Genomic DNA, 11,492 nt, shown 5'->3' with positions numbered 1-11,492 from the left:
AGGTGTACCATGGAGGTGGGTACTCTGGCCCATCTCTTCTGGGGATGCCCCATACTCCAGCAGTTTTGGAAAAGGGTGGTTGCTTATTTGACAAGACTGTTGGGAGTGTTCCTGCGAGCTTCCCCCTTGCTGATTCTTTTCGAGTCTATCCCCCTGGCACGCTTGCGGCCAGCGGGACATCGTCTGCTTTTTATGAAAGCTTGTTTTGTAGGTAAAAAGATGATTCTTCTGCACTGGCGAGAAGCCGCGGCGCCTTCCTTCTGGGCCTGGCGGAACCATTTCCACAGACTTATGCAAATGGAACATTTGACAGCACGTGCCTCCCCTCGACAACTCCGTCGTTTTCTGGACGTTTGGGAGCCGTATATTCAGGAGTTGCCACATCGTGCGAGGTGTTTGATTTTGAACAATTGACCATTGTTGTTTTGCGCCTTGACTGTACGGGTCGATATAGTCTCACCCTTTGCATCACAGTATGTATGTTGGGTTATGGGTCTGCTGGGGGGGGGGAGGGGCTTGAAATGGGGGATTCATTTTGTAAGGATATATAATGGCGACTTCCCTGTGATGTTGTCCGTTGGACTCTGAAGTGTACCTTTGTCCGACGGACTGTTAATGTATTGTTACATTTACTACGCAATAAAAATTGTTTATGCTAAAAGAAGCAAACCTGTGGAGAAAGAAACTCAAAAAAACTTCCACTTATCCCAACGGAAGAGGAAAGGAGTACAGAATAGAGAAGGCAAAGCCACAGACACACGCCTCCTCAAAAATTGAAAACTTTTTTTTTTTTAAACTTTAAGGATCCAAAATGAAGAGAAACATAAGACAGGGAAATACTGTGGAGAAAAAGAAAGAAATAACTAAAAATGAAGAAACCCTGTCAATCTCGGGGAGCTAGTGGATCCCCCCACTGGCATCTGCTGGAGTCAGAAGAATACTGAGCTCCAGCAGAGGGTGCACTACTCTATATGCTGACGCTCTCAAACTCTGTTCTGACTCCATCTGCTGGTCGGGGGATATAACCCACTGTCTGGACTGATCCAGGTACCTACAGGGAACACAGTTTTCACACTGCTGTTTTACATCGGCCTCTTCTTATAACAGCCTAAAGCAGGTTTTTTGTAGCATATTTCGGCGAATAACGTGATTTTCTTTTGTTAGCATAGTTTACTTTTTCCAGTAATTTGCTGGTTTTAGGTATTTTTATTAATTTTTTTGTTTATGATAGGATTTATATGAGATTTCTGTTGATTTTATGGTTTTCTTTGTATCTTTTTTTTTTGTGCATCGCATTAAGCATTTGTGGCCTTTGCAACTTGTAAATCTAAATAATCATAAGTATGTATATAGTGGAAATCTAATGTATGGAAATTTAGCTGATCCGTATTTATTACGGGATATCCTCAGTGGCGGTGCTTTCACCAAAAGAGGTTTAGGGCGCTCTACTTTAGCTGGAAAACTTAATTTTACTTTTTTTTTTTTTTTTTTTTTTTTAAGATCACAGGAAAGAAAAACAGACGACTGACTTTTTTATCTTATTTAGCTTTTGTTTTTTAACTGCTTTTCTTTGTTTACGACTGCGGCTTTTAAAGAGAGGCGGGAGTCACTTGCATTTTGCAAAGACAACTGCAGTCAACAACTACTCGTTAAAAAGGCCCGGAGCAGGAAGGGGTGTGTGCTGCTGTGGAAATATATATTTAAATATAGTCCCTGCAACCAGTGCCGGAAAAACGAAACGCGGCCAGCGCTGTCTCTCCGTCGTCCAGCCACCGCTCTTCGTTTTGCGTTCTCTTCCTGGCTCCTCTCCGCTCCCACCCCCTTTTTTTTTTTTGCTCAGGTTTCTGAAAGCTGCTCTTGCAGTTCTCCTTTTAGCCGACCTGCCAGTCAGCGACCGGAAAGGGGGGGGGGGGAAATAACGAACGATTAAAAAAAAAAAGGGGAGCAGTTTGCGCCTGTCACTTCGTCTTAAAAACTTTTTTCCCAGCTTGTGGAGGGGCTTTTGGCGCCTTTCGGGTCTACAGCGATTTTCTGCCAGAGCCCAGGGGCGCGAGGCAGAGTAGTCGCCCGGCTGCTGTCACGCTCATAGCTGTCTTGTGCTCGGGTCTTTTTTTATTTCCCCCCCGTTTCGGGTGCCGGCAGTACTGTGCTAACCTGTGTGGACGGATTGTCCTTAGGCGTTACTTTTTTTTTTCTTTCAAAGGGGGGTTTCATGTTCTGATGAAGCTGGGAGGGGAGGAGCCCCCGCCCGTGAGCCCCGCTGCGCCCGACACTGTCACCTACAGGGAGTTTGTGAGGAGGAGCTACCTGGAGTTGATGGGGGCCAACCAGCACTCCCTGAGCGCCCTGAACTGGAGGCGCCTCTACCTCAGCCGTGCCAAGCTGAAGGCATCCAGCCGCACATCCGCACTGTTCTCTGGATTCGCCATGGTGAGAGGGAGAGGGGGCACAGACTGGCACCCACAAAGAAAACCCCACCGCAAGGCACAGGCACGCACCCCATCACATCGCCACACGCAGATCCTTAAACAATCCCGCGCAAGTGCTGTTCTCTGGCTTTACCAAGGAGGGGGGGGGGGGACTGATACTGAGTGGCATCCGCAAACACAGATACAGACACAATCCACCCCCCCCCCCCCCCGATCCATAAACAGTCACACACAACTGCTGTTCTCTGGATTTACTGTGGCTAGAGGGAGGGAGAGATAGAGTGGCACCCACAAACACAGATAATAGACACAAAGAACCCCTGCCCCAACACACACCACTGATCTAGGAAGTCTCGTAGAGCTACAGTTCTTTGCATTTATGGTAATGGAAAGGGTATCATGGAGTTACTTGGTATGTTGGTGGAAATGCAAGAAAGAAAGAAATGCACAAAAAAAGTGAGAGACAGGCAAGTGTGAGATATACACTGCCGGAGTGGATGTCTCAAATTCCTAACTTGTTTATAAATTGCAGACTAAGCTGGTTGCAGGATGTCAAATAAATAAAATATCTAGGAAGGGTGCTTTGTTTAACTTTCATTCTCGTTATTTGTTTTATGCACTGCTTCCTGTCTCTGTAAGAAACACATACAAAAAGGCCTTACAGACAAAACCAATAATAATGATCTAGAGACTTCCAGTGTCCCTCATGCAAAACAGGATCTGAAGGAACTGAGGTGCAGTGACTGAAAGTGCATATCTTGAACCCAAACTGAAGAACAGTGTCCAAGCAAGCAAGGGGAGAAGGAGCAAGTATGTTAGTTATTATTGCACTGTTACAGGTGGGTAAGCTGAGGCACAAAGAGATAGCATTACTATGTTCAACCTTAGGGCCTTATTTTCAAAAGTATTTACTTGCATAAAACTGTGTTTTATGAATGTAAATGTACTTTACTGAAGTAAGTAGGCTTTTGAAAATTGTTACAATACTATGCTATATTTATATATTTTTGCGAGGTTTGTTCTCTCCGTGTGCCTCAGTTCTGATCTCTTCACTGACTACATGTGTGACTTTTGGCAAGTTATTCAGTATACTTGTGCCTCTGTGTTGACATCATCACTTTTTCTTTAAAACCTGTTATGAATAGGAAAGCTGGTAAAGCAGTGGCACTGAACACATCTTATATAATTGGATTATTGATTTTGCTGACACCTGTAGTAAAATAAGGAAGAGGAAATGTGTGATGGACATCAGATATTTTAACTATTTCTTTAGGGGATCAAGTCCTGACAAACTAAGGGCCCTTTAATAAGTGGTTGATCAGCTGGTGAAGTCTCTAGACATGCACTCCAAGGCAAGGGTGAACAAAGTTTCTCTGTGGCATCTGCTTTAATGTAATCATGACCCTGGAATCACTTGCAGGCATTGGTCAGACTTTTCTTTACACGAGAAAAATATATACACAAGAATAATTGCATGGCTACAATTCATAGAAAGCTAGTCTGAGTTTTTACTTTAATCCCAATTCCAGATCATACTCTCATAACAAAATTAAAGGATTTGACAGTGTTTTGTTTTTCCCAGCATTTATGAGGTTTACAGATCTCACAAATCCCTTTCCTTTCAGGGCTTATCCTCAAATAATCCTTTGTCTCCTGGTTATCCGATAGGTTTTCATTCATGTTCACTGCTCCAATCTTGGATTCTGTCATCAACTGGGTGGGCATGCATTACTGTTGGGATTCATAGTCCTCCTGAGTGCTGTAGCTTCACCAGGAGCTGTGTATTTTCCTCTCTGCCAGGCTCTGTCTTCTCAGCACAGACACTCAACAAGATTCCTCTCCACTAGGTTCTAAAACACAGGCAAGGCTGGTGTAAGGGTATTAGGTACCATGGGCAAATCTTCAACCTTGTGCCATCCCATCAGACTTACTACCAAAAGTAGCTCTATTTATTTATTTATTTATTTGCTTTTATATACCGACATTCGTTGGCGTACATCACATCGGTTCACATCACAACAGTTGGAATAGTAAGACTAGAGGTCGTACTATTTTACATTTTAACATTAACTGAGATTGATACTAAAAAAAATCATTTAACAAAAACTGTGTCTGGTACAACGAAATACAATACAACGAAATACAGAGTAACATTAATTTTGATTGCGAGCTTTAAAACGAGTGGTAAGGGTGTCAGGAATAGAATTTGACAGGGATAACAAAGGGAGTTAAAGGAGAGATGAAGGGTTGGGGAGTCTCAAAATTGGAAGCCAAATGTACTATAGTTGCAAAGGAGGGTCTGGGAGGAAAAGTCTGCGTTGATTTGGGGAGTGAGGGGGAGGGGGGAGGATTAGGATGTGTGAAGGTAGGCATTGAGAAATAGCCATGTTTTCAATTTCTTTTTGAATGAGTGAATGGAGGGTTCCAGTCTGAGTTGGGAGGGGAGCTTGTTCCAGAGGGTGGGGCCAGCTACAGAGAAGGTGAGTTGTCTGGTGGAAGTGAGATGTGCTTGTTTAGTGTGGGGAATGGTGAGTAGGCCCGTGTTTTGAGATCGCAGGTCTTTCTGGCTGAGGTGTGGTTGGGGAGGGTTGTCGGTCCACTTCATTTTTTGGTTGTTGATGGTTTTGTGAAGTATGGTGAGAATTTTGTATTGTGATCTGTGAGATATGGGGAGCCAGTGGAGTTCTTTTAGTATGGGGGTGATGTGTGAGGAACAGTTGCTGTTTGTGAGGGATCTGGCTGCTGCGTTTTGAAGCAGCTGGAGGAGTTTTAAGGTGGAGGCAGGTAGTCCAAGGAGGAGGGAGTTACAGTAGTCCAACTTGGATAGTATGAGGGATTGTAGCACGGTGCGGTAATCATAGTGGAAAAGAAGTGGTTTGAGCTTTTTGAGGACTTGTAGTTTGTAGAAGCCCTCTTTGATTGTCATGCTGACATGTTTTTTCATATTGAGATCTGAGTCCAGGGTAATGCCGAGATCTCTGACCTCATTGGTTAGGGAGGTATTAGGTAGGGGAGAGTAGAGGTCTTTGTTGGTTTTGGTGGAGGGTTTGTTTGATATGTGTAGTATTTCAGTTTTTTTGTGGTTGAGGGTGAGGGATATCTGCGAGAGGATATTCTTTATTTGGGTGGCGAGAGTGTCCCAGAGAGCGATGGTGGTGGTTAAACTTTCTTTGATGGGGAGAAGAATCTGGACATCATTTGCGTAGATGTAGAAAACGAGGTTCATGCTGGAGAGGAACTTACAGAGAGGGAGCATGTATATATTGAACAGGGTTGATGAAAGGGATGATCCTTGAGGAACTCCGTGGGGGAGTGGATATTGGTCTGATTCGCAGTTGTTGAGGTGGACTTTGTAGGATCTGTTGGCTAGGTATGATTGAAACCAGTTGAGGGTGTTTTCTCTTAGGCCGATCTCCACCAGTCGGGTCATGAGTAAGTCATGGTTTACGGTGTCAGAGGCGGCAGAGATGTCCAGGAGGATGAGGAGGTAAGAGCACAGCTCTAGTTCAGCTCTAGTACAGCATTTCCTCCTTTCTCTCCTCCTAAGCTCTTCCCCTTATCCATCTCTCTGTCGCTTTTTCCCTGCCCATTGGTGGCTCTAGCACAAAATCCCCCTTTTTCCCCACACTCTTCCCAGCATCTGCCCTCTTGCCTTCTCCTCCCCCTTCCCCCAGTATCCATTCTCTTGCCTCTTTCTTCCCTTCTCCAACATCTACCTTCCAGTCTTCTTCAGCATTTGTCCCTACTTTCTTCCCCTCTATCTGTCCCATTCCTAGGTATCTGTCTCTCCTGCCCCTGCTCCCCCCCGCATGTTCCCAGTATCTCTCCTCCCTCCCTGAGGGGTGGGAATCTCTGCTGCTGCTGCTGCTGCTCCCCACCACTCTGTTCCTTCACCACGAGCATGTTCAAAATTTGTAGTGGGAGCACAGAGTCCAGTGAGATGAGAAGCAGTGGTGCAGATTCCTGCTGCTCCAGTCGTTGACAACTGTTCTATCTCTTTGGCAGGTGGGGCCTGGTGATTCCTCCCACCCATATTGCTTGGTTCCTCCTGCAATTCTTCAAATGGTGGCATAGGTGCAGCATTTTGCAGCTGCCCCATTTCCCCCTGAATATTTGTTTTGTGCTCTGAGGCTACATGACCACCTAGTATGCCTAATGGTAGAGCCAGCCCTGAACAGATGATTCCTCTCTCCCTGGGATAAACCACGTTGCTTGGGGATTACAGACACAAGTTGATTTGGGGGCGGAAGTAAGCCTCCCTGTATGCTGTTGAGCAAGAAATGTGGTGTCAATACTCTTTAAGATAAAAAAAAATGTAAACTGATAAGCTTGCAAACAGCTGACACTCTTAGGAGTTTCTGCATTTGTCAGGAAACTGCAAGATCCATAGATGCAATGAGAGTAAAACTAGGAATGGTTCAGCCTGTCCCAAATGGGCTGCAGCCATCTGGAAATGTTAGCCTTGCTTATTTAGAGTTGGCAACTGTTTGCATGTTATCTGGACATGCTGAATCTTGATCCTGGTTTTGCCAGGTTGCATATATGTTTCTTAGAGAACTTGGACCAGTTATAGTGTTTTTACCCACAACCTCCTTCCTTTTCCTTGTAGGTGGCCATGGTGGAGGTACAGATTCAGGATGATTATGAATACCACTGGGGTCTCCTCATAGCCTTCATTGCCTGCACCACTATCCTGGTAGCTGTGCATCTCTTTGCTCTGATGATCAGCACCTGTATCCTGCCCAACATTGAGGCTGTCAGCAATATCCATAACCTCAATTCAGTCAATGAGTCTCCACATGAACGCATGCACCGCTATATTGAGCTAGCCTGGGGCTTTTCCACCGCCCTAGGTCTCTTCCTGTTCTTAGCCGAGGTGGTGCTCCTTTGTTGGGTGAAGTTCCTTCCTGTGGGGGCTCCAAGGGAGAAGAAGCCTGCCGCTACTGCCACTGAGCCTCCTGCTGAGGAGTACTGGGCCGGCTGGAGCGCAGCCTTGGCCTCCACTGTCATCATGGTCCCCGTAGGAGTCATTTTCATCATCTTCGCCATGCACTTCTACCGCTCTCTTGTGGGCCACAAGACAGACCGGTATCAGCAGGAGCTGGAGGAGCTCAGCAAGATCAAGTACCAGCTTGATGGGGAAGACACAGCCGTGCAGACAGTGTGAGACCAGCAGGTGTAGCAAAGAAAGCGATGTATGCAGGCAATTTGAGCCTTGCCCAGGTGATGGGGAGAAGACAGTACCATTTCCTCGGCAATTATGCTGAGAAAAAGATGTTCTGAATCAAGTGTCAGTTAAAAGATGATTAAGGAGAGAGAGGAACATTATATGTGTAATCCATGTAGACCAGAAGAGGAGGGACACATAATGCAGAGAATTTTATGTTTGAGCTATAAAGATCAGGTATGTATTTCAAATGGTATAAGCAAGTCGCTATTTTCAAGTCATTAAGGAGCACTGCAAGATTTTAAATTCTCACCTCTATTAGGCATATTAGGAACCATGCTCCTAGTTTCTTTTTTGGCAGGGCCTTAGTTCCCACAGTGTTTCAGAAGTGGATATTACAAGCCCAGGGTTGTGGTTTGATGTCTCCAAGTGATAGAAAGTCAGCCTGCTGTGGTTCTAAAATGGTCACTTGCTGAAGACTTAAATTGTGCTCTCTTTTCTTAAATCTCACCCAAAGCATCATGAATTCTATTTAATCGCTGAATCACTTGAATCACAGGCAACAGAAAAACACAACTAAATATTTGGATAAAGACAATACCTTTATTAAGCTAAAGAGTGTTTAAAAAAAGCAAACTTTGGAGTGGACCTTGCAGTCTTAAAAGCTTGCATCTTTACCATCACACATTTTTTATGCTATGGATACTTATCTGGAATTTGTTTGTATTTTTGTGATTTCTTAATACCTGTGCATCAATTTTCCCAGTGAATTATTTTGTTTTCTCGATATTTCCAAAGGATTTGGGGTAAAAGTGATGTCTTAGTATGCTGTGCTCAGTGCACTTCTTGGTATTGTCTACACATTCTAACACTTCATTGTCACTTTGAAATTGCACTGTTAAATTATTACTGTCACCTTCATAAGTAGGCAATGGGTTACTAAAATGTGAAACGCACTATGAAATGCTGTGAGTAGAAACAAAAGTCTTTGTACACAATTGCTAGCACGGTCATGCTTTCTGATGTCACAGAGAAGGGAATATTGGGATATATCCTGCCACTGGTAGAAAGAAGGTAACATGGTTGTGAGCTTGCTTAGCCAAGGCTTAGAAATGTTAACTTAAAAAAAAAAAATGACCCATTAGAAAAAATAGCCCTGCTGTTTGCAGCTTCTACTAAGCATAAATTGTAAATTCTCCATAAATGGTACTTTCCTGTTTTTAACTTTAATTTTGGAGGATGCAAACATTTGAGAATGGACACTTATTTTATTTATTTATTTATTCATTCACTTACTTATATTCCGCCTTTCAACTAATCAAAGCGGATTACAAAACACACACATCATAATAAATAAAACATAAAATAAAAACAACTATCACAGCAACACATTAAATATACTCATTTCTTTACATATAAGCACACAACATTAGTTAAAAGTTTCTAAAAACAACCCTGTTTTTACTTTTCTTTATAAACCTCAGGTAGTCAGTATCATTACGTATTGCTATAGGTAATGCATTCCAAAGCATTGGACATAAAATAGGAAAAGCCTTAACTCTAGTATTAGAAAAAAAAGTAGATGACCGAGTCGGAATAGTTAAATTCTGAGTCTTAATACAGATTACTTAATTACATGGAATTCTAGGTAGGCGTTGCAGTTGTTTATTAAGTTTTCTTTATTTTTTTGGCAGCAGCTTGGTGCACTGTTTTTGAATTAGCATCAAGCCGTTTGCTTTCACTGCTTTAGTTTTTCTCCTGAAAAGAGAAGGCGGTCAGTAGCTTCAATTGGTGCCCCCTGTGCGAGAAAGTCCCAAGATAAATGTATCCTGTGCCTGGGGGCCAATCACAATTTCTGGCTTTTACATGATTATGATCCCAAGAGGGTGTTGTCCCGGCTTGAGTTTATAGAGAAGCACTTTGGGTTCTGTAAGCCTAGCCCATTGGCATCGGAGGCATTGAGGGACCCGGGAATTGCATCAACCATTGGTGGTGTATTAGCATCAAGAGGGCATTGATTCCCTTTAACAGAAGTGAGGGAATAGACCATTGTCTGTTTCCTCTTACCAAAAGAGTGTGTAAGGTTTGGTCTCTTTGGTTATGGTGCATTGGGTGAAAGACAAGAAGCATCAACATCAGTCTCTTGTCAGTGCATGATGCTGAGAGCAAGGACACTATAGCAGCTGCTGGGCCCTGAGCCTAGGGGGCAATCTGGCTTGGGCACAGTGAGTTGTGCATTAATGTCCCAATGCTCCTGGAGGAAGTTAGGAACTCTTGAGTTGTAGTTAACTTCAAATCAAATAATGTGGCTTGCAATTTTTTTTGGCAAGCTGTGCTATTTGATTTGGATCATTTAGGGTATTAATTAATTGATTAGTTCATTTAAATACCCATGATGCTAGAACCAGATTAACACAAAATATTTGAAATACCTTTAGCTATCCCTATCTTAGGCTATTTACTGTGTGAAAAACAACATTTATAGTGCAGTAAATGGCCTAATGTGGCTTAGTGAATGAGCCCCTAAATTTGTACCTGAAGAAATGGGAGGGTTAAAGGAGTGGCAGTGGGATTTGAACCCTGGCTTACAACTTGCTGCTGTAACCATTTGACTAAACTAATTAACTAAATTTCTTTCTTATTTACCGCATATTACAAATCAGTTGATCTAAGCGGTGTACAGAGTTACATGAATCATTTAATCAAACACACAATAATAAAACATTCACCTGTGACAGTGGTCAGTGTTGGTCACATTCAGCAATTTGATGTACTCTTATGCAGAGATATTGCCATTCTGTTTGAAAGCAAAGATCTCTGAACAGAAATGGGATGTTGTCTTGACTGTATGTGTGGGTGGAAAAAAAAGCATATGCTATCATGTGTTCGCTGATCTCGCCAGCCTGGCCAAACATTAAGACATAGGAGGAGATCATAGCATTGATAAAGCAAAATTGCTTACCTTGTAATAGGTGTTATCCCAGGACAGCAGGATGTAGTCCTCACATATGGGTGACGTCATTGATGGAGCCCTAGGCGGGAAAACTTCTGTCAAAGTTTCTGTAAAGCTTTGACTGGCACCCTGAGTGCCTACTGAGCATGCCCAGCATGCTATGATATTCTCTGCCACAGGTGGCTCTCTTCAGTCTCATATGTAGCCTTAAGCTTTAGCAAAAAGAATAGTAAAAATATAAAAATTCCCAACTCCGCGGGGAAGGCAGGTGGGTTCTGTGAGGACTACATCCTGCTGTCCTGGGATAACACCTATTACAAGGTAAGCAATTTTGCTTTATCCCAGGACAAGCAGGATGCTAGTCCTCACAATATGGGTGATTAGCAAGCTAGAGGCTGAGTCATTTTGAATTGAAGCAACAGGGATGTATTGTTGATGAAAATGAGTCAGCCGAAGATCACAGCAGGATGGATGTAGAAGGAGTTGAGTTTAAACTGGAAACAAGTTCTTTAAGACAGATTATCCATAGGCTGAATCTTGTCTTCCTGCTTTGTCTAAACAGTAGTGAGCTGCAAAAGTGTGAAGAGAACTCCATGTTGCTGCTTTACAAATGTCAATTATGGGCACTGAACGATAGTGTGCTACTGAAGTTGACATTGCTCTTACTGCATGTGCCTTTACTCGCCCTTGGAGAGGAAGGCCTGCTTTTTCATAGCAAAACTGTATGCAATCTGCAAGCCAATTGGATAGAGTCTGCTTGCCCACTGCTTTCCCTGGCTTGTTTGGATCATAAGAAACAAACAGTTGAGTGGATTTCCTGTGGACTGCTGTGCGATTTGATATAAAATGCCAAAGCACGCTTACAGTCCAAGGTATGTAAGGCTGTTTCTCCTGGGTGAGAGTGAGGCCTAGGAAAGAATGTGGGTAAAACTATGGATTGGTT

At 43.3% G+C, this 11,492-nt stretch overlaps 1 protein-coding gene across 2 annotated transcripts; it reads left to right on the top strand.

The window, feature by feature from the left end:
- The first annotated feature begins 1,733 nt into the window (after nucleotides 1–1,733).
- On the top strand, nucleotides 1,734–10,632 carry ORAI3 (ORAI calcium release-activated calcium modulator 3). 2 transcript variants are annotated; one of them, XM_029606905.1, is made up of 3 exons: nucleotides 2,303–2,430; nucleotides 3,069–3,239; nucleotides 7,039–10,632. In XM_029606905.1, exon 3 carries the CDS (start codon nucleotides 7,045–7,047, stop codon nucleotides 7,594–7,596), a length of 552 nt encoding a protein of 183 aa, XP_029462765.1. In that variant the 5' UTR covers nucleotides 2,303–2,430; nucleotides 3,069–3,239; nucleotides 7,039–7,044; the 3' UTR covers nucleotides 7,597–10,632. The 2 variants fall into 2 exon arrangements, with proteins under 2 accessions (XP_029462764.1, XP_029462765.1); XM_029606904.1 differs by lacking the exon at nucleotides 3,069–3,239 and having other exon boundaries at nucleotides 1,734–2,430.
- Nucleotides 10,633–11,492: the final 860 nt, after the last annotated feature.

This window comes from Rhinatrema bivittatum, chromosome 6 (assembly GCF_901001135.1).
Source record: "Rhinatrema bivittatum chromosome 6, aRhiBiv1.1, whole genome shotgun sequence".
NCBI lineage: Eukaryota > Metazoa > Chordata > Amphibia > Gymnophiona > Rhinatrematidae > Rhinatrema > Rhinatrema bivittatum.
Note: the sequence above shows the minus strand (reverse complement) of the source record. Positions and strands in the feature narration are given on the sequence as shown.

Bases quoted from the DNA above. Each gene is read 5' to 3' on its own strand.
- ORAI3 (XM_029606904.1), top strand. From the start codon at position 2,221: ATGAAGCTGGGAGGGGAGGAGCCCCCGCCCGTGAGCCCCGCTGCGCCC. The intron at 2,431-7,038 runs GTGAGAGGGAGA...TTTTCCTTGTAG, and splicing joins TGTTCTCTGGATTCGCCATG to GTGGCCATGGTGGAGGTACA.